Below are 23,479 nucleotides of genomic sequence, written 5' to 3'. Positions count from 1 at the left end.
ATAGAAGAGTATTCCTAATTAAACTAATTTTGTTTGAAAAGTTTTGGTTAAATGATTCAGGCGTTCAGCAATTTCTTGAGCAGACTTTTCAGTTGGATGAACAGTGAACACTTCTGTTATCTTTGCCCATCAATGTTTTAGAAAATTTGAAGAATTGTTTTGGAGTTTTGCTTTCACTGATTTGCTTAACCCATTAAACGCCGAACCTATTTCTAGAAGTTAATTTTTTTTCATTTTTTGATATGTTAGTAGTATCCTTCCAGTTTCGATAATAATTAGTAAAAAAAATTGAAAATTTTTTGTTTGTTTATCTACAAAGTCTGAGGCGTTGCAGAAACGCAACGTCAGCGGTTAAACGATAAAAAAAAATTAATTGTTTGACTAATCGAATGTTAAGACTCCTTTCCCTTTGCGTCTTCTGTGTCTCTCTTTTGACTGTTTTATTATTTTCCTCTGAACATATAAAAATCTAAGACCATATTTTAGTCAAGTGCGAAAACATAGTTTTCTATTCACAATTACAAACAACGAAATCATGTGGCATAAAAACATACGAGTAATAAATAAGTAAATAAAAGTACACAAAAAATGCCCTCAATAAAACACAATGTCCTTGAACACATCTACTTTGGATTATTGCCTGCTTTTGTGGTACAATTCATTGCAATGCTGATGAAGAGGAACGTCACACATCGCACAATGAAAACGCGTTTGGCTGTGACACTGTCTGCAACGACGTCTTGTATTGCAGGAAATAGTTTTTAGAAAGTGGTGCGATGTACTGTAGAATTACTTGGTCGGCTATATTCAAGAGCAAAATCACTTGGGCGGCCAGTGGCAGAGATTACAAAGCGTTTGGAGTTCAAAAGTTTCACAGTCACTTGTCGTCGAAACTCTAGTCCCAGCAATTTCCTTTCCAAATCTTCCAGCTTGTCAGTTTCTTTGCTTACAGAAGATAAGAAAGAAGCCTTTTTCCTACTCCATTTTACTTCCGATAAGCTGCGTTTTTTCTTCAGAACTGGAGTCGTTGGCACATCATCACTTTGTACTGGGTTGCAATGAATTTCAATCTCTCCTGTAGCGTTTAATAACACTGCTTCACATTCTGTCAAATTGTTTTCGTCCATACCCTCTTCGTCGCTTACTACAGCAGGATCTGGTGGTGCTATGACCAGGTCAATTTCATCTTCTTCAAAATATTCCATATCTTCGAAAGCGGCTAATACCTCCTCTACAGTAAGAAACTTCTAGCGAGACATTATTTAGTGTAACGTAATGCGTTCGGAAAAAATAGCAGTTGATCGGCCTGCCTCTTGTAACAATCAGTTACCATGTGAGACAGAAAACAAAATCCAGCTCTTTTTCGGTCAAGCCATCAGTAAGACAACTAAATATCGTTTAGAGTTGGACAACTAGTTACTGGCTAGTAATTCTCAGAAATCATTTGCAAATCAGGTCAATTGTCACTTTATTGTTTCGTAAATGCTTTGTTAGCAAACAAACAGAAGTTTTCACCCATAATCAACATCTCTTTACGAAACAACGGTGCGTGTCTACTACACTGCATAATAAAGTATCGGTTTTACGCTGACGTTGCAGAAATGGTACAGCAAAGTTTGCACTTAAATATCTCCGGCTTTTCACATATTTAGAAGATGTGCTTACACTGGTATGTTCTAGCATCACTACACTATACTTTAAGCTAATTTTTGAAATTATTTTATTGAATTAATGCATATTGAAATACAACTAACAAAATGCGCTCGAAATGCGTAAAAAGTGTCGTAGAAGAGCGATGATTTTAAGTAGGCTATACAAAAAAAAATATTTTTTTAAAATAAGGTTTCAAACACTTTATTTAGAGTTCAAATGACAAGAATATTCATTTTTTTAGATAGAAAGTTGCTTTTGAAATGCGTTTATAAAGGCTCAAAGTAAGCGTTGCAGCAACGCAACGTCAGCGGTTAATGGGTTAAGATAGTAATTTTTCTTGGCCGTAAGTACTAACATGTTCACATATTTGCATTGTTTTTTGTAAATATCTCGATGAATAGATAATTTAGTTTTTCTCCATTTGTGTTCAAGCTTTTTTCGAATTTGTTTTTCTTTCTTGAGTTCCATAGTAAACCAGAGAGAATTTGTTCTGAATGTGAGCAATTGGGAGCAGATGGGAGCATGATCATTAGGAATAAATTTAAGAGTTGAATTAGACAATTTTACAAGTTCTTCACAAGAACAGTTCAATTTTAAAGATTGAAAAGCACGACAGACATCAGAAGCAAAAATAATCTTTATCAATAATGTTCTTCCATTTGCGAAATTTTACTTGCTTCTTGGGATGAGGTGGTATGTATAGATTTGTTTTTAATATTAATGCAAAATGGTCAGAAGAGAAAATACCCTGAACATTGGTCAGACATGGATCAATGACTAGTGGTTTATCAACAACAATGTTTGTATGACATCGCACTAACATGAAGTCTAGTGTGTGACCTTTGCATGAATTGGCTAGAACTCTATAATCGTTTTGAATATACTTTTTATTATTACTTCTAATTCTCATAATACACAACTCTCAACGCAACTCTAATAATAATAATAATAATCAAATCAAGCAGCTATTTAGAACAGGTTTGCTTGGACCAGAAGCTTCCAGAGACTAGGGTAATATTACATCACAAGAATTCATTCTTCTGGTCAATAAGTCAAAGAAGTTTCCAGAATGTCACGTACACAGAAACTTTCTAGAAGCAAATTTCACAATAACAGATTGCGTAACTAAAGGTTATTGACACTGTCAGTCAGTAATCGTCGAAGCACCGCAACAGAGTTAGGCTACACGATAAAATAGTTTACCCTTTCTAGAACAAAAATGTAGCCTACCGCCCAAGCTACGCATATTGATTGTGACAGGCGACAAAAAAAACACACCGTACACAGAGTAAGTTAACTTAAATTCTAGACAAGTTTAGACACACCCACCACATGTCCTGCAGTTTTCTATGGACATAAACGGATGGAGAAGTCATTGTAGGCTACGTTAGCCCCTATGTCTGAATTTTGCAATTGCACTTGAAGAACAACTATGGCAAGGAAACTAGCTAAAATAGGGAAGTGAATTCTAAAAATTGAATGTAGTCTCAAAAAATTTGAAATATTTGATACTACTTTTCCCTCATACCTATCACATCAATACAGCGCTTTGGTCTTTTTGAAAGAAAACAGTTTATGTGGTTTTGTCTCAAAAATAAATAACTATAAAGAAGTGACTGACTTGATGGCTTTGTTGACGTTGGCCAGTGTCAAATGGTAATCTACTGTCACAAGAGAATATTCAGTAAACTCTGCAGCCCTTATAAAAGTTGTATAGAAATAAACATTTCAAGATATTCTTTGCACCCGGAAAAAGTTGCTCTTAAATCTATAGTAGTGTGGCGACAATTTTACAAAAGCAAGATACTTCAAATAATTATTGTCGGAATGCTTATTGTGAATGGTGTTGGTATTTGTTTTGTGTAAATTTCAGATTGTGTTCATTGTGAGGTAGGCTGGGGACAGTGGACTGATTGTACCGGTGGGTCTAGGACACGCTTCCAGCAGATCACTACCCGGCCAGTGGGAGCTGGAAACCCGTGTCCTCCTATTCAATCAGAAGTTGAAGATTGTGCAGATTGCCAAATGAAATGGGGAGAATGGGGAGAGTGTGCAGCTGGAGCAAGATCCAGAAGTCAAGTTGTCGCGGTTGAGCAAGTTGGGGCCGGTGATGAATGTGATCCTCCCCTCACAGAGAGCGAAGGTAACGATCAGTAACAACTACAGTACTTGGTGGATACGGGAAGATCTGTTTCTTCCTAAAAAATAATCCGTATTTTCGAAGATATCAACTTGATGATAACTGTAAAATTATGACGTCACATTACGTGTTTGTTGATTTTTCTTTGTGAAATGTCTTCGTGTCACTTAGTATTCTTTTAGTAAGGTCAAGCATATAGTTGAGTTTCGTTACTAGTTGGTTGGTTTAGTTGGTTTTGAATCTTTACCCTTGGACTGACAAAGCCTTGATAGGTTATTCCTGGTAGTTTTGCGTACTTGTAGACGCTCTTAACGCAGGTCAGTTACCGAGATTGGCAGAGTGAAGTTTTCCGATTATTGAAGTGTTGTAGCCGGGGAATTATTCCATTCACTAGGTTCTGCTGAATGGAGAGCAGTCCTGAAAGTGCGTTGTTCAAGTGCACACCCCGAGAGTCGAACCTACTGCTGTTAGTTAATGTCATATCTCCTTAGTCAAGTTCGTTCATTAATAAAAGTAACTACAGCTTAGGGCCAGTGGTTATCTTATAATAACCAAAATAAACTTTCCAGTTTTATACAGAGAAATACTTAAATCTAGCACTTGCGGATGCATTTGCAATAACGAACTTGCAAAAGTGGTATGCTATAGTTATTATCAGTAGCGTTGAGAGGGGGGTCTAGGTGGTAGGCCTACATTTGGACCCGGGCCCGGGATAATCTTAGGGGCCTGGAACCTTTCCAGAGAGCCCGAAAACTTGAAGAAACCATCGAGTATTCTTTAGATATAGTTTTCTTAGAAGTGTCTTGATTTATGGGCCCGCCGCCCGAGGGCCTCATTGGTACCGGGCCCAAATTATCCTTCCAACGGTCCTGGTTAGTATGTTGCAAAGTGTAAGGTATCTGGTTCGATTCCACTTTGCAACAGTTCCATGGTGTTTGGATTTTCGAAATTCAGTCACTAGAAGCCCAACATCTACACTCTACAGTACCGTATGTTGGAATTAGGGCCAAAAAGTTTAAGCCCGCAGGCCACGGTTTGCACACCCCTAGGCTGCATAGTTTACTATTCGATATTTGAGTTTCATAATTTTTCTAATTTTACTCATTGATTTGTTTTGTGGCACATTCATGTACTTTTCTCGTGAGACACAGAGAAATGAATAAGATATACATCCAACTGAATTTTATCAGCTGGATGGTTGAATCCTGGTAGCTACAAACGTGCCTTGTATGAACCACTGTACATTCTACAGATTGCGTTGACTGTCAGATGGAATGGAGAGCTTGGGGGGAGTGTGCCGGGGGTGTACGATCCCGCGTCCAGTACATTAGCGTTGAACAAGTAGGAGCAGGCCAGCCATGTCCTGTTCCTGACCGCGAGACAGAAAGTAAGCTATAGGATTTGTGGGTTATACCTAATGCTCAGAACAAACTTAATTGGGAACCAGACATGCCATGTGTGTTGTCTTCAACTAAGCTACGAATTAAAAACTGTGTCTTCAAAAAAGCAGCCATTTCCTTCTCATCAATGCGAAGAAAAGTAGATTGTGATCTACTTTATCTTTTGATTTATGTAGGGCTTATGAAAAAAAACAAAAGTAAATTTTGTTTTAAAATCCGAAACATTTAAAATCTATGTAGTTTAACTTTGATTTATAACTGAAACTAGCAAAGGGGGCACAAAGCTTTACAAGTGACGTCAAGAGGGGCGCAGCCAAAAAAGATTAAGAACCTTTAGTGCAGAGGGTTTGATAATGTCTAAACAAGAATTTTGATCCATGTATTGACACTCTCCGCAGCACTTTGAAAATGTTCTTTGTTATCTCTACTACCACTCGCCTTGTCTGTTGTAGCGGACAGCAAGAAGGACCATCTCTACTGAAATTCCAATTCAAAAACATTCCGTTTTGTTTAATTTAAACAGTTTTTACAATTGGGTCAGCTATGAATGTCTTCGCAACGTTGTGTTCTAACAACTCATCAAGCACACAAGATGCTCTGCTGACTTATATTTTATCGGTCGCAGCTTGTGTCGACTGTCAAGTGAGATGGGATGAATGGAATGAATGCTCAAATGGATTGAGATCTAGGTTCCAGATCGTATCAAGACCAGCAGAAGGGGCGGGCAAAGAATGCGGCCAATTGCGTGAAGAGACCGAAGGTTAGTCCGCCCCATTAGCTCAGTGGTTACGCGCCTGGCTCATAATCACGCGCCGCAAGTTCGACTCTCGGGGTGTGCGCTTGAGCAACGCATTTCAGGACTGCTCTCCATTCAGTGGCACCTAGTGAATGGAATAATTCCCCGGCAACAAGACTTCAACAATCGGAAGTATGCGAAACTACCAGGAATACCCAACCAAGGCTTTGTCAGTCCGAGGATAAAGATTCAAAACCAAACCAATCAATTACTGGTAAATGCATCATCGATAAATCGTTCTATGAGCAATGATCGTAGCTTACGTAAAAAAACTTCTTTTAACTCGAGTTCTTTAAGTAAACAGATAAGATCCAGCTCGAAAAAGTGCAAATAGTTTGTGGACCTAGAAAAAATATAATTTGTCGTAGAAGATTTCCATACGTGCCCGTATTTTCTTCGATCACTTTCATGTTTTGTTCTGGACATGTGATGCAGAATTGTTAAACCTCAATGTCGTCAACTGTTCCTGATGTCCTCTAGTAATGTTACCGTGGCCAACCGAACAAGTTTTATTAGTCAAAGTAAAGTTAAAACATTGAGTGCTACACTTCACCAAATTTATGTATACACTGCCCAACTTTAGTAATCTTGGGCAAATTTCACGATCAGTTCGGTTCAACGATCCATTCACGATCAGTTCGGTTCAACATGTTTTTGCTCTTGCAGATTGCGTTCACTGTGAGGTCGCCTGGGGAAACTGGAGCGCATGTGAAAACAACGAGAGGTTCCGTGAGCAATACATCTCTGTGCAGCCGATTGGAGAAGGTGCTCGACCGTGCCCCCACACGGACAGACTCGTCGAAGGTCAGAACGATGTTTCTAAAACAATGAAAAGAAATGAAAATCGCTTAGCTACGATGATTACATTACACATTTTCATCATCATTTTAAAATAAAAGTGTCCAAAGTTTTGTATGCATGGGCCGCATGTCGCTTTTTGCGAGTTGTGGTATATGCCGTAATATGGCGATTACGCGGCATTTAAAATCGATTTAAAACATATTTTTTTACGTTTTCCCTAAAATAGTTGCAGTCACGACTTTTGAATAGTTGGTCTTGGTAGGTAAAAAGAGGCTTTTATTACAGGCTACAAGTTTTAAAAGTTCTCTACCTTCGTGTTGATCGAACTGGTAATTTTTTTTTTTTTATTATCTTTATCCTGCATTGCGGAAAAGCGGACTTCAGCGCTATGCATCGGTCTACGCCTTCCGACGTACACCTGACCCACGCTGCAGCCGACTGCAATGTCTGTTTCCGGTTGTCTACTCTATTTATGACTTAAATTTGGTACTACCCATTACTCGAAATCGATCACTGGGTAGAGGCAATTATCGTAAAGTTTCTTGCCCAGAGAAACAACAGCAAGTGCGGGTGGCTGGAGTCGAACATGCAGGCTCTCGACTGCGAGCCCAACGCGCTAACCACTCAGCCACTGCTGCCGATAATTACCTCTACCACTGCTGCAGATAAATTCTAGGAAATTTGTCCACAACTGCCAAGTTTGTTTTGTTTTTTTCATTCTGAGCGATATAAATTAAGAAAGTTGTGAGTGTTTCTTCTCACGAGCATACTTCAGCCACCTTTGGTCTCAATGCATGTTAGGTTGATAAATCTTCGTCTTATTCAAACGCAAACAGCAGTAAACTCCCATCACTGCATAGACCAGGCTACTCAACTAGCGGACCGCGGTCCGAACCCGGACCTTTTGGGTGTCAATGGTGGACCTCGAGCTTGTGGATGAATAACCTCACTGCCACGTTTCAGGGTCTCTTTAAACAGATTTCTACTGGAGGGAAGAAATTTTTATGTGATTACCCTAGTAGCTGGGGGCCTCGTCCCTCCAGACGCCCAACACTTTGTCAAAATCCAAGTTGAGTTACATTATTTTACATAACACAAGATGGTTCGGTACTGGTACTGATATTTCAACTCTCGAGGTTGCACATGAAATAATTTGTTTATCGGACTGCTAACAACATTCAACTGGTCAAACTAGAACTTAGTTAACATTAGTTGAGTAACCCTGACATAGACTTTCGTTATATTTTGAATGCTGGTAAAATTAAACTTTAAAATGACTGTTTGTGTGTGTCTTGCTCCAACGCTTGCTTATCTCTGAGGCTGATACGAATGTGATTATATTGGGTCTGTTTGCCGCAAAGTCATTCTAGTTTGTAAAATTTGACATTTTATTGAAGTGGAAGATGTGCTTAGGAAAAGACAACCCTGAACGATGAATCTAGTTTCAGACTCGATTAGCACTTTTGTTACAACAGATTGCTTTGACTGCGAATTGGCCTGGGATGATTGGAGCGAGTGCAGAGGTGGGAAGAGGTCACGTGAGCAGTTGGTGATCATTGAAGCTATAGGAGGAGGAAAACCCTGTCCCCCTGCTGAAACTGAAGTTGAAGGTGTTTTGATTTATCAATTAATTATATAGTTATATTAATTATATTGTTATTAATTAGTAATTAATAATTATATATTATTAATTTTATATTTAATTATTATTAATATATAACATATTAATATATATTAATATATATAATTATATTAATTAAATATATAATTAATTATAGATTTATCATTGATTTATCAATCAATTACTTTTAACTAGACAAATTTGTGCTATTTCTAAAAAAAACTTCCATTCCAAAATTAATCATTCCAATATCTAAATTGCTAGACAGTAGAGTACATAAAAGATGATATCGCCCTAAACAACAACTTTATCGGGTCCAAAACGTTATCAGATCTGGTACGGATCTGACCAGATCTTTACCAGATCCGGACGAGATAAAGTAGTTGTCTGGGGCAGTGGTTCGTGACATTTTTGTGAAAACATGTTTGGAGGGCTGTTCAAAAGAGACAATTCAAAGTTCCACAATAGTTTGTTTCGATGCAAAATTGTCTTGAATTAGTTTCTTCGATTGTTTGAGCAGGCCTACTGCAGTTTGAGAAAACATGAAAAAGAAACAATAAATTTATTGGAGTGACATTGGCCCAATTAATCTCTTTAAATTGAAAAACAAAAGACAATAAATATGTGCCTTTTCTGATTTATAGGACAGCTTTTTAGTATATTAAAAGGCTAAACAAAATTGACCTAAAACGGTTAAAACAACAACTTTATTGACTAACAAAATTTACTAAACAGTTTAGTGCTTCTTTTTTACAGTATATTAACACGAACTAAAGCTTAAACGACGTAAATGTCTGTTTGGAATAAAAAAAATAGGGTATTCTGCTTTCTCTCCTAGTTAGGCTTTTGTTCACTGCTTCTTGGTTTTACTGTGCTTTCAGTTCTCCGGCTATTCAGTTATTTAACGTTTTTACGCACGCATATTATCTGGGCTGCTTTTTCAGCCCCATGGTGTTTGTTTATACTTTCTCAACAATCATTTTTGTCTGAATTAGATTGCGTGGATTGTCAAGTGGATTGGACAGAGTGGGGCCAATGTGAAGACGGAGAGAGAAAGCGGCAAAAGTACGTGACCGTGGAAACAGTTGGGGCAGGCCTACCCTGCCCTCTGCTCGACATTGAAACAACAGGTGAGGAAGAGTTTGGTGCTTTGTTCTACTATTAACGCCAACAACTTCTTTTTCTACAAACTTATTCCTAGTGGGGTTTCTGTGGCAACCTTCAACCCTCTCGGTTATACGATAATTCGTCTGTCAACCGAAATTGAACATATCTTTGCGAACACAGTCTTGTCATCCTTTTTGGGCCATCCAATCCCCACCTACTGCCACGGTCGATCCTACACAAATGGTTTCTTTCAAAACTTTGAATTATGAAAAGTTTAGATCAGACGTCAAGCCAAAGCAATGCACAATGATCTGCATACAAATTGGTACAAGCCTGTTTCACCTAATTCTGAGGCCAGGGATAAACCAAAATTGTGCGGTGATAAACTGCAAAATGCGCAGTGATAAAATAAGTGTTTTGGCCAAATAATAATAAATTTCGTTTGAAGTTGTTTGATCTATGATGTAATAATGTCCGTCTGGGCTTTTATTAGGTCATTTACACAGTGAACATGAGTGTTCGCAGCGAGACATGAGACCACTTGCAGACAATCGCTAGCACGTCAAACTATCAGTGACTGCTTGTACACCAACATCAATAAACCAACGATCTATGAATATAACCCAAAACCTGCTATTTTGAGGTGGATGGGCGATAAAGATCGCCAAGTTTGAAAAAACTCCAATAGCAGGGGAGCAAGATTGATGTGCAAAAGTTTTCCATAATAATGACAAAGATGCGATTTCATACGAAACAAAAACAACGCAAATTTTGAGGAAGTTAATTTCCTTGTTCCTGCATAAGATAATATACAATGTACATTGACATGACATCGGTGGTGTCTTGATAACTGACCTATAGTTTTCTTATTGCTTTGTTATTGCTGTCTTTTGTGACGTATTCTCGAGCTGTGTTTGCACTTTTTGGTCATTTTGAAAAAAATGAAAATAAATGAAACATTGGACTTTGGGCCTTGCCAGCGCCATTAAAAACAATTTTTTTTCGGTAATTTTTTTTTGAAATGTATTCTTGAATGTTCAGTTTACGCATTTTAATACTTAATTCCCGTTTGAAAATTTCATTTAATATGCCTTTAAGTTTGCAATTTCATAGTTTTTATGCCATATGGCGTTATTTAACTGTTTTCTAAGAAAATGTGCAGTGATAAGAATTCCTTAGAATTCGGTGTTTGCTTCACCCATGAAAATACGCTCCATTTGCAAGGGTAGCTGTCACGCCCATTGTTCCCTTTTTTGTTCCAGAGTCTCTCTTATAATTGAAACATAAGCACAACGAGAAAGTGTTTCAATACCATGTTGCCATTGAAAATGAAACTCTTTCTTGCCACTCAAAGGACCCATTTCTTCGATTTACTTGGTGACTCAACGGAAAACGGCTGGCGACCTGAACTTTAAAAAACCCTGCGTTAGTGGAACCAGGCTCAGGGCAACTCTAATATAACATGGTATTCTTGCAGACTGCAGCAATTGCATTGTAGAATGGGGACCTTGGTCGACCTGCTCTGCTGGAATAAGAACAAGGCGTCAGTATGTGGCTAACCCTGCGTCTGGAGGCGGTACATCGTGCCCTGTTTTAAACGAAGAAAACGAAAGTACGTGCAATTCATTGTATCCCATCAATTTTCCTGCACATTTGATTGAATTGAATTTAGACTGATACAGTAATAATATTTTTGGATACCATGAAAACGTTTTAGTTCTCTCTAGCAATAACGTCTAATTAAAAAGTGTTGTTTTGTGTTATTTAGCGAAATCGATTCTTATCCTGCTTAGGAATATTCTTCGCCACTCCAAAGGTCAAGGGGCTCTGTTTTTTACCACCCTTGAGCAGTGGCGGCGACTCGGTCTATATATTTTTGGGCAAGTGTCGAACAGCCACTTAATTGATTCGTCATCTAGTTCACGCAGTCTACACACACCATATGGCGCATGGTACATGGCGTAATTGCATCTAGTTTTGTCTGCAATTTGTTCCTCTTTGCCACACTCACAAATCGCCGATGGAGCCACCCCCATTTGTGCATGTTGGAGCAGAATAGTCCGATGCCAGTGCGCAGGCGGATGAGGCGCACCCAAGCCTTCCTTGGCAAATGCATTCCTGTTGGGTGGATGGCAGCCACACTGATGGACTGGTCTTCAGCAGTTTTGTCAAAAGTTGTGCGGCCTGTACAAATAGTTATCTCGATTTCAGATTCGTAGAGGCTTGAGTAGAGCAAGTGGGTGGGGTTCATGGCATGAAGAGAAGGATGATGGCTTCTTCGCGACAAAGCTCAGCTGGTTGGATGCGAAATCGATTGAGATTTAATTAACAATATCACAAACAAATGATGGACAGTATAGCGGAATAGAAACAATGACATTATATTCTTTGGTCTAATTTGATGATTATGACATAGTTTGCATCGATTGTGAGGTGGCATGGTCTGATTGGAGCGATTGTTTGGATGGACTGCGCATCCGATACCAGTATGCGAAAGTACAGCAACAAGGAGCCGGAAAAGAATGTCCTGACCTCGGTGACGATAGCGAAGGTAACATTGAACAATTGCCCAATCAAACATAAATGTTGTTTAAAGTAACTGTGTGCTCTAAGTGAATAAACATCCCATTCTGCGAGCGAAGAAAAAGATAAGGTCAAGCAATAGAGATTTAACTATCCAGGTTTGCGTTTAAACAAAGCACATCAGGGGCAGCTCTTCTTCATAGACACTTACTAAATGAAATAACTTACATGCAACATCCATTCAACAAATGAAAACTTCACTTTGGAATCTCCTTGACTAAACTTTGACCGGTGGTTCACATCAGTGGTTCGAACAAATTCTCTGCTAGTGTCAAGAGTGGGTTTTTTTGTCCTTCTTCTTCGTGTGAACTGTTATCTTCTTTGCCACTCCAGAAATCAAAGAGCTCTGCCTTTTACCATCCTTGAGCAATGTCCTTCAAGGGGCCTAAAAAGGCTTTCTGTTAATATAAATATTCGTGCAATTGTGTAAAAGTTGTGCTCAAACTAACACAAAAACTTTGCAACTTTTTTGCTATTGTTATAAATATCAAGCGATCCCATGTAAGACTCTTGGAGTTCTTTAGATTATATAGAAAAGCAATGAAACAGTTCACACAAAATTTAAAGATAAGTTTTGCAAATCCTGGAATTCCAAAACCGTTGCGGTTCCTTGTATGACAAAAAGCATCTTTCACCAAATTTCCCTTCAATCCTAATAAGTCATCTTAAAAATCATTATCACTTTCGTTTTGCAAGCCTTAGCCTACTCATCTTATCATGGTATCGGGTGGAATATAAGTTTAATGGAAATGAAATGAATAAGGATTAATGTCATATTCACATTATAGCCTGCGTTCATTGTGAGTTGGCGTGGGGCAACTGGAGCAGCTGCATCAACAATCGTCGAACCAGAACGCAGTACATCGCTGTGGAGCCAGTGGGCGCTGGAAACGCTTGCTTCGAATTGGATTCGGATAGTGATGGTGAGTTTAATTACAAACTATACTCACAGGGAGGCATGACGTAATTAACCGCTGAGCTTTCCATTTTATATGGAAAATTGTAAACCTGCAAAATGTAGTGGTATCCATCTTGAACTCTGAGCGTTGCGCAAAGAGAAAAAAAGACCCAAGCCTCGCATGGGCGAAACACGATGTCTATCGCTGCCGAGAAACACCTAGAACGAAACTCGTGCGAAAGTTCTAATGTCTTTGACGAAAGCTATTATCATTATAAATCAGTAAATAGGTTAATTACTTCTTTAAACATTAGTTTTAAAACAATAGTAGAGAAATTAGTTTATAGTGTTTTTTTTTGTGCAGTTTGTAGATGTTGTTTTTTAAAGCTATCTTGCTCTTGCCAGTTCCATTCATTCAAGTTATAATGCAACTTAACAACCTTAAACTTAAAATGCAAAGCTCCTCTGCAGGGAAAACATGAATTCGTCTGCTCCCATGTGACAAGCATATGAAGTTGAAACTGCGACAAACCAGCAGCGGACAAACACTGTCTGCTTTAAAATTCAAAGTGATACTGTAGAAGAAAAAACCTGCTAGTAAGATGACTTAAACGTGAGTTTACTGGCGTCTCTGGTAGCTCGTTCTTCAACAAGAATAAAGCTGTTGTTTTCTTTGTTTTCAGTATGTAGAGACTGTGCTGTGGAATGGGGAGAATTTGGATCCTGCGTCAACGGGAGGATGTCACGTGGGCAATTTATCTCCTCAACACCGTTGGGTGGAGGAGCGGAATGTCCTGAACTTGATGAAGAGACAGAAGGTAGGAGACATACCTTGCGTGAGATTTTTGTATAAAAGATGTTGGCATTGTGCAAAATGTACTGCTAGTTTTAATCACCGATAGAATCAGTCATGGCTATTCATATTGTTTATTTAACGATTTAACTTGTCTGGATGGAATAATACAAGTAATCAATCAGTATAAAGTTGGCTTCCTTGCAAAGTTTTGTATGCTCAAGTAGCCTAGATCAGTGCTTCTTAAAGTTTTTTAGTTTTGTTCACACCGAGCATCTACCTCCAGATTTCATTCACCCTTGTCTCATGATATGATAAAACTATCTCGTCCATATATAGCAGCACAAAATGACTTAGGTAAGTTAGGTTGTTTCGATTTTTGTTAAGATCAACTCAAGCTAAGTTTTACCATTGCAATCTACAATTTCTTGAGTCCAGAGATATAAAGCTACAAAACACAGTCACCAAATTTTTGTAGTTATACACTCAGTACAAACCAACTTCATTATTACAATAAGCAAAAAAACAACAGTTCAATACCGGTAGTCGATTTACTGTAGAAAATTGTTTACTAGTGACTAAGATGCTCCTGAACTTTCGCAACTACTTTTTCAAATCGCGGATGAATCAGTCCTTCTAATGCCACTCTCATCGATGAGTTCACACATTTCACTGCATTTCTCTTTTTAGTTAGTTTTTTGAAATTTATAAAAAAATCAAACAATCAAAAATATTGAAATTTATAAAAAACAAATAGTTTTGATTAAAAGATGAAAAACTTAGAATTGATTTTGTTTTTGGAAATTCTCACCTGTTCACTGAACAGGTTAAACACCCGGAATATTCGCCCTGCTTGCAAGCTATCATCCATTTCTGACGGTTCACCCTTATTCACCCCTTTTGGTTGGTTCACCCCTGCGAATTTTTATTCACCCTGGGGTGAACCATTCACCTGTTTAAGAAACACTGGCCTAGATGATAGCAGAGTTTTCAAGATATTGTTTGACGGTGTGTTCAAAACAGCCAACAGAAACTTATAAGTTTCCTTTGCTATTAACAGCTTGTTTTGACATGCTGTAAAATTTCTTTAATAAATACGTATATACTTTTTATTGGTTGTTGAAAACACCGCTCAGCTCTACCTAGTGTGTAATAAATTGGGTGGGCGTAGCAACTAAAGGAAATACGGCCGAGTGAAAGGAACTGGCCACTCTTCTTTCTTTAGTGCCGAAAGCTTAATATAATCAGAACCTTATCTTCTAATCCGCCGATGCTTAGATTCAAGTACAAGACTCACTTTTACCCATCAGACACTAATGATTTCTATTTTACTAACTGGCACACTATTTCTTTTTTGTCTGAATCGTAAATAAAGTAAGTTACTAGCTACCTTAAAGCTACACACCAGCACGAACAATCGAACGTGCCAATAAATTAGAAAAAGTGACAGAATCTTGAAGTCATTTGGGTAGGCTGTAAATGTCCGTAAATAAAACCACCATAAAAGCACAGGGTGCAGTTTGACAAAATAGCATAATGCTTTTTAAGCTCTAAGTTCCTTGCGAAGACTAAATTACCAAACTTCGTTGTATTAGGTCATTTTAAAAATGTCATTTTGGATGGACTTTGTGTAATTTAAAATTGTGATTGTTTTAACATGCAACGATTAGTCTCAGCGGACCACCTTCTTGTTTGCCCTCGGCTTACCACCCGGTGCAGTAGGTGGGACCTGTCAGTGTATAACTCCGTTGCGGAAGAATGTGTCAATCTGTGGTGTATCAACGAACTTTAGAAGACTCGATAGAAGAAGACCATTAGTCTACTTTTGAGCTTGTTAGAAATTTAAGTTGCAAAGAAAAAGAGTCGGACATCACAGTTATTGAAGCTAAGAGTTTCGCATTCGCTACTGCAAGAAATCCCTATAACAAAACTTGATGCATTTCAGCATGCTCAGATTGTGTCGTCGATTGGGGCGAATGGGGAAATTGTGTCAGTAATCGACGTTCTCGTACTCAAGTGGTTGTTGTGGAAGCGACGGGTACTGGATCGGCTTGTCCGAGACTACGAACGGATTCTGAAAGTAGGCTGATTGGAATTCTGTTCCGTACTCACTACTCTAGTTTTCTTGTTAAAACAAAATAATCCCTCACAAAATGTTCGTTGCTGTTGGTTATTTGTTTTTGGTCCGCTGCACCTGATCGCACAAGAAAATTGTCTTGATTGATAGGCTACCTCATAAAAGGCATAGGCTATTAGGCTATCCTTAGATTTGTTTTTGATAATAAAGCTTCGTTCATTCCAGGCGATTCTATCTCTATAATGACAACAGTTATGACAATTAGAAACTTTTTAGATTTGCAGTTTGTTTGTTTTTTCATATAAAACAGCTCATCCCTAACGTGGTTGGTTAAGAATTAAGATAAATTAAGACGCATTAATTTAAAAAATGATTTTAGGATGTGGAACTGATATAGAATTTGATGAGGAGGTGTTGTGCCGTTACACGAGGGATTTCCTTGGCTATGGAACAACTGGTGGGCAGCGAGATATTCTGTTGCTAGGAGATGAATCTGGGAGCATTGGTTGGATCAACTTTGACAAAATTAAGGAACATTTTAAGGTTATTTGGAATATAACTTTAATAGTTACTTCAGAAAGTGCTTATTTCGGTATGGTAACATTTTTGTTGTAAACGGAAATCCTTCAAAGTTTCACTATACAGATTTGATGACTAGTGATACGCACACGAAAATTGGATGATTGTTGTCATATGATAGGGTAAGAAAGCAGCCCTGTACGATTTGGAAAAGGCCACAGCTAAAGGCAGCAAGCAACGTCGTATAAAGAAAAACGAACTTTTCGAATTGACTCTGCATAAAGCAAAAACATCAAGGATATAATTCCATTAAAAACAAAAAAAACTTGAGAAAAAGACAAAAATTTGTTGTTAAGCTAGGACATAACAACCATTGGAGATGGATCCAAAATACAAGAAATTGGATACTAGCGGCACTAAAGATATAAAGATATATTCTATGTTTAACGTTCGTTGCTTTCAACTAAATACATTTTGCAAACGTCTGCTCTTCTCGATATGAAATAACAGTTTTCTTCTGGTGGTGTACACTCAATGCTCAACCTTATCTGCAAAGTACCATCCCCATAAACATTGATCGTGAAAAACACGTAAAATTCTGAGAAAACTCGTGTAATACACGCAGGCGCGAATCTAAGAGTTTTTTTCGGGGAGGGGCCAGAAAATTTGAAAATCAATTAAAAAGAAAGAAAAAGCTAAACAGATATGAACAATGATACTACGACATATACGATATGCTAGAAAATAGACATTAAAACAACCATTTTCATCAATTGTGATGCCGAGGGACTAATATCAGCTGTTTAGAAGCATATCAAACCATTTGATGCGGAAACATACGATTTTTCACAAAATTTCGGGGGGGCCCCCCCCATAAATCCGCGCCTGAATACACGTATATTTCTCGTGTTTTTACGAGCCAATGTTTATAGGGCTAGCTTTTTGCTGGATTTTTTAATTCTATCAGACCTTGAAAGTTGTCTGAATATCATGCGCAGGCGGTGACGCGGAACGTAAGAGGAGGCATTGGGTCGCAAAACAACCAAATAGCTATGATGTCATTTGCTGGTTGGACGCGCACCCAATTTGGATTTGACAAATATCAGGATACAAATGACATCACCAAAGCAATTGATCGAGCGATATTTCACGGCGGCCATCGCTCCAAGATCGGACAAGCTTTAATAGAAGCAAATGCTTGGATGTTTCAACAAGCCGAAGGTCTGTTTAGAATAAAACAATGTCCATTTGGTGTTGAATTCGCTTGTTGTTGTCAGATCTGTAATTGAAGGAGCAAAGTTGCTTGCCCATCTTCCAACATTGATTAGCCTAGCCTAGATTGAATTGTGTGGAAGTGTGTGTATTTGCCACTCTTCCCAGACAACAATATCCGTCATTTTTACAATGATTTAATATCTGCAGACGTTGAATCTATGTAAAAATGACGGATTTCGCTGTTTGGCTTGTATCAACTGTGCAGTGTTCATATAACATACAACAAGTCTAATTGTCGAGTGTTGGTATTTTTTAAATTATAAGTTAGCAATTCAAATTTTGAAAAATAATTCTCATTTTTAACTTCTTTGTTGTTGTTTATTCATTACTTTGCCTTTCAAATAAGAGTTTCGAAATAATAAACACAAGTACAAAAAAAATAGCAATAGAAAGAAATGACAACATCGAACAATCTTATGGTTTTATAGTCTGATGATGCTTGAGACCAGGGATAAACTAACTTCACAATTGTAAAGGATTATAAACTTACTTAGCCTGCTCAAGACGCTGGGTTGATCTCAAAAGATATATTATTGCATCAATGCGATGTCATCCTTCATTTCAGGAATGAGGAGCTTTCCCGGGTATGATGACGACAACGTCCATGAGATTCTTATTGCTACGGACGGATGCAGAACATCAAAAGGATACTTCCTGCACCAAGGATTAAAAGCAATTAAAAAACGAGGAATAAAGGTAAAAAATACAAAATTATAAACTAAGTTGCTTTCTGGTGGGTTTATAAAACAAAGGAAGTAGTTTGTGGCCTGCTGATAAAGTAAATACTACTGTATATATTCGATAAACCAATCGTTAGCCCAAATAAAAGTTAAACCCCTAAATGTTTAGAAAAAGTAGTTACACGAGTGTTTCGCAAATCGCAATCTCTGCCCACTGTTTCCTTTTTCTATGATGCTCGCAATAACGGGTTAACTGATTGTATTTCAAACAGCTGTCAGTTCTTGGTATTGAATCGCATGACCCACGTTGCAAAGGCGCTCTGAAAGAAATGGTCGATGATCCGAACGACTTATACGAAGTCGGGAATTGGAATGATTTGGATGACTTCAACAGAAAACTGGATGAACACGACTGCAGAACGTAATCACGTGACTAGCCACTTGATTACGTTGCATGACACTCGCGCCAGAGCAGCACGAGGTTATTATAGAATTGTTGAAGTCAATACCAGTTAGCAGCCTCTTCATGTAAATATTCTTTCGCGTGCCTCATTATTTTGTATGTCGAACGTCTTATTTGAGGACTGTTTGACCATTTTAACATTTCGCCAAGCCATTCCTTGTTTTAGTTCAGTGCCAATAAACGCTGCTTTTAAACCGATGTAATGACATGATTGATTGATTGATTGAATCTTTATCCTAGGACTGGGAAAGCTTCTTGCAGAGCTTAATCCTGGCAGTTTCGCATACGGTAGCCTACTTGTAGAGGCTTGGAATCACTGACGCAGGCCCGGTCGCGAATTTTTTTTCCCACGAGCTTTCTGTTTCATTGATTCTAGTCACTCTAAAAGTAAGATTTTCAGAAAGTGTTTTGAAAGATTGTTTGATTGAGATTGCGAAATAACTATTTGCCAATGAAATTCTGCAATGATAATAAAATATAAGCTTTCCCTAACCCTACTTTTTTTGAAAAGCTCTTGTGCATCGCAAAAATTAATTTAAAGAAAAAAAAAGTTTGACCTCGACGGGCGTCGAACCCTCGTTCTCACGAACACCTGGCAGAGGATGAAGCCACTGAACCAACCGTGCCAACGAGAAAATGGTGCATTTACACGGTTTTCCAAAATATGCAAATGAGACAGAAATTTCGTGGGAAAAAAATTTCGCAGCCCGGTCACCGAGAATGACAGAGTGAAGTTTCCGATTGTTGAAGTCTTGTTGCCGGGGAATTATTCCATCCATTAGATGCCGCTGAATGAAGAGCAGTCCTTGATGTGCGTTGCTAAGCGCACACCCCGAGAGTCAAACCAGCGCCGCTATTGATCTTGAAGTTTCTTCGTTCCAGAAGTGACGCGCTACCCTATTGAGTTATCGGACATTCTTACTACTGTGTTGTTTGCAAAGATGTAACGAGGTGATCAACTCCATTGAATATTCTATTCTTCTGTCAAATATTTTTTATTGTCTAATAGAAAATTTGGAACAGAGTTTTTGTTGTCTTTAGTTTCTTTGCGCGGAAGCTAAAGGTTTAATTGATAATCCCAGTAGGCTACTTAACGCAAACAAACCATGTTTAACTCCCTCCATCCGCGTTATCTTCTATTCATGCGTTACTACGATGATGGCCACAACGTAGTTGGTAACAAGCTACTCACATTCAGCATGAACTATGAAGCTCATTCTCAGCCAGAATAACTTGTCATTTTTAGAATACATTAGTTGCATTGTTCTAACGTCGCCAGATGTTGCACTAATTGATATTGAATCGCTTTAACGCTCTCTGGACTAGGGACGTCAAAACAGCGCAAAAACGACAAATTTTGCTGACTGGGTTGTTGTTGCATCCCCAGAAGCCCTACATTCGTCATGCAGTTCTCGACTTCCGATTAGCTACTCACCACTTTGTCAATTAGCCTATGGTAGTATAGGCATATGGAAAAACCTACTCCTTACATTTTTTTGGAACTACAGTTTCAAACGAAAGTTTTACCCGGATGGACAGATTGCCATTTTATGACCCGTTCGGACCGATTTGGTTATGGGTAAATTTGTCCCTAAACTTGACCGTTTTATTTTTTTGTTGAAATGGTACCGGTACAGAAATTCTGAAATAGCTTTTGTTTTATTTCAAATAACAGACAAACAACGATTATAAAAACTTTGATTTTTGCATAAATGTATCTAGAGATGGATCCAGCAAGTATCCTTCCCCCACCCCTGAAATCCACTAGTGGACCGCTATTTTTCAGTGACGCCTAAAATGTTTTTCAAACCATAAATTGTGAATTCAGATCAAAAACATCAGACTGACTCCACAATCTGTTTGGACTCCATCTTTGACTATAGGGCTACATACCGATGCAAAGGGCTATGGAGTTTAACTAAATAAAACTGGAGATCTTACAATGGTCGTTTTCAGAGGATAATTTGGGCCTGGTGGCAACAAAAAGGCTGTCTCTAAACTTGCAATTGCATCACACTTCAAATACAAAAACAGGCAACAGAAGACTGACACAGTGTTTGTCTTGAAAAAAGAATAAGAATCTGAGTTTAATACATAATACAAAATACTGCTGTATAAAGTAGACTCAAGATTAACCTAACATAAGGCTTTATTCACTTAAAACGAAACATCTGAAAACATAAAGTACAATACAATAAGATACTCTTTACGTATAGCTTACACCAAACCACAACCATCTTCACAGCTGACAACACTAACTGAAAGAGCGTCTACAACAAAAGAGAGAGAAACTAAATTAGGACGTTTGCCTTTAGCAGAAGTCGTGAACAGCAAATGGCAAGGAAAGGAGTTGATGCTCAAGGCAGAAACTGTAACAAGAGTTGTTCCTCTCATCACATTCATCCTCCCTAAAATATTACCATAAACACTTGCAAACAGGTTTATGCACAAACAGTTCAAACGTATGGAACACATTCATAACGATCTACAGGTTTTCTTATACGAGTGGATCTCCTTAAGGTAGTTGGATGAGTCAGAGAGGAATCAACAGGAGAAGGTACATTAGATTCACATGAAAGGTCAAGATCACGATCAGTATTATCACAATTATCAGGAACATCACGTGAAATTTCAGTAGGAACATCAACGTCATGTCTCTGCAATGAGTCCGCCGACTCTGGCAGTTCTGCGTCCATCGAAACATTCTGCTCACATGAAGACTGCCCTATCGGTGCAATATCTCTGAGCGATACTGTTGTTTCCCTCCCTGTAGGGAATCGAATGCGGGTATAGTTTGGAGTGGCATGAACAAGCTCCACTTCCTCAACAAGTGGATCGTATTTAGTAGAGCGACTATGAGATTTCAAATACACATTGCCAGATGTACTCAACCACGTAGGCACGGAAACACCAAAGGATGAGCGACGTTTATGAAAATAGCCGTTCGTGGGGTGTTTCATTTGTAGCAGTACACAACAGTGACCGAATTGAATGCAAAGCATCAGACAATACAAGTTCCCACTGCGATATGTCAAGTTTACGTGATTTCAAAGCAAGTTTTACTGCGGACCATATGATCCCATTATACCGCTCACACTGACCATTACCAGGAGCATTGTATACAGATGTGCGGCTACACGCAATTCCTCTGCAATGCAAGTAAGTGATGAGTTCATGCGAGAGGAATGCAGAGCCCCTATCGGAATGAACATAGGCAGGCATTCCAAACATAAAGAACAATTTGTTCAAACAAGAAATTACAGATTGTGCATCCGTACTGCGACAAGGAAACGCAAATGGAAAGCGTGAAAATAAACGTGCGGCCCGCGGTTTCACTCAGATATTTACATCTGGCCCTCCTGTAATAAAGGTTGCACACCCCTGGATTACGATATTTCAAACGCACGTAACCATCTTCTGTGACGTAATAATGATAAGCATTATGAAGCTATTCAAGCACCTGTTAAATTTGGCTTACACCATATCTCGTAATTCAAGATTTAACGATTATGTAATGTTTCACAGGTGTGACAAAGGTGATGCAATCTTTGCTTATTTCTAGCAACAGTCCATGACGTAAGACGTCAGGTTGAGTAGACAACGGTTCTATGTGACGTTTGATTTGAAGATTGTCCGTAACAGGCAGCAAGCAAAAAAACGAAAATTAGCAAGTGAGAGTAGAAAATTTCAAACACAGTGGGAAATGATTACTTTCTCAACGAAATGTAATCTCGCCAAACACATGTGAAAAAACTGTTAACTGCAAAGCCTATATGGAGTAGGAGGGTGGTCCGTTTGAGCAAAGTAATAGTCCTATTGGCCTAAATGAGGAAAATTTTACAGAAAAATCAATTTAGATGTGATGGGGAAAATCTGAAGTCAGATTTTCTCTATCCCGTCAAGTTTTCAGCAAGCATCATATTATTTAGTTATTTTCAGCGTAGGTTACCACAATAATTTAAAGGCCAAAAGCAATAATAAAAAGTTAACAAAGCAAAACAATTCTTTAAACAGGGTTTCCCAAGCTTTTTTGGCCACGGACCACTATTTGTGAATCCGTTTATTCGCGGACCCCCAATACAAAGGTAAAAATGAATAAAACCGAATTTTGTATATTTAAAAAACTGACAACATCAATGGGACGGATGGGATTGCTTCTTACTAAGTCATCAATTCTCTGAATTAAGTTATTTGTGAAAGGCAAACTCGTAAGTCAGGGTCTACTGAAAGTCTGGACCTGTATTCTGCCTTTATGTTGGTAAGAGCGGAAAATGCTGTCTCACACATGTAGGTCGTGAAAAAAGACAATAAAATTTTAGATGCCTTTTGAGATAGCAATGGGTATTCATCCACAACACTCAACCAGAAAGATACGACAGCTGTTTGATTGAAACTAAGCATTAAAGTTCGATCAGATGATAATTCGGCTAATTCCTCTTCTTCGCGTCCTGACAGATCAGTCTTTGTAACAACAAAAGGGTTTAAAATCCAGTCAAAATCTCATATGTCTCTTTCAAAAAAATGCTTCTTGAAATGTGCAAAAAGCAATTCCAAATGTTGTGTAACGTCAGAGAAAATCAACTCTTTATTAAGGATTTGTTGGTAATGTAGTCACACAGAACAGGAAACATATCCACAGCATTACCATTTATCCTTGTTTTCCCTATGTTGAG

At 38.3% G+C, this 23,479-nt stretch overlaps 1 protein-coding gene across 1 annotated transcript in view; it reads left to right on the top strand.

The window, feature by feature from the left end:
* The window catches only part of LOC145771719 (uncharacterized), a 46,651-nt gene extending 27,647 nt beyond the window's left edge, over window positions 1-19,004 (top strand). The window contains exons 16-30 of the mRNA XM_082583449.1: window positions 3,527-3,796; window positions 5,046-5,180; window positions 5,819-5,953; window positions 6,656-6,793; window positions 8,266-8,400; window positions 9,407-9,541; window positions 10,996-11,130; window positions 11,935-12,069; window positions 12,890-13,024; window positions 13,683-13,817; window positions 15,738-15,872; window positions 16,249-16,412; window positions 17,387-17,609; window positions 18,229-18,359; window positions 18,616-19,004. Coding sequence (XP_082439575.1) covers window positions 3,527-3,796; window positions 5,046-5,180; window positions 5,819-5,953; window positions 6,656-6,793; window positions 8,266-8,400; window positions 9,407-9,541; window positions 10,996-11,130; window positions 11,935-12,069; window positions 12,890-13,024; window positions 13,683-13,817; window positions 15,738-15,872; window positions 16,249-16,412; window positions 17,387-17,609; window positions 18,229-18,359; window positions 18,616-18,768 — 2,294 coding nt within the window. The 3' untranslated portion in view covers window positions 18,769-19,004. The remainder of the gene's footprint in view (window positions 1-3,526; window positions 3,797-5,045; window positions 5,181-5,818; window positions 5,954-6,655; window positions 6,794-8,265; window positions 8,401-9,406; window positions 9,542-10,995; window positions 11,131-11,934; window positions 12,070-12,889; window positions 13,025-13,682; window positions 13,818-15,737; window positions 15,873-16,248; window positions 16,413-17,386; window positions 17,610-18,228; window positions 18,360-18,615) is intronic.
* The last annotated feature ends 4,475 nt before the right edge of the window (window positions 19,005-23,479 follow it).

This window comes from Aplidium turbinatum, chromosome 6 (genome assembly GCF_918807975.1).
Source record: "Aplidium turbinatum chromosome 6, kaAplTurb1.1, whole genome shotgun sequence".
In the NCBI taxonomy this organism is placed as follows: Eukaryota; Metazoa; Chordata; class Ascidiacea; order Aplousobranchia; family Polyclinidae; genus Aplidium; species Aplidium turbinatum.
The sequence above is the reverse complement of the archived record's forward strand: the minus strand, read 5'-3'. Positions and strand labels throughout refer to the sequence as shown.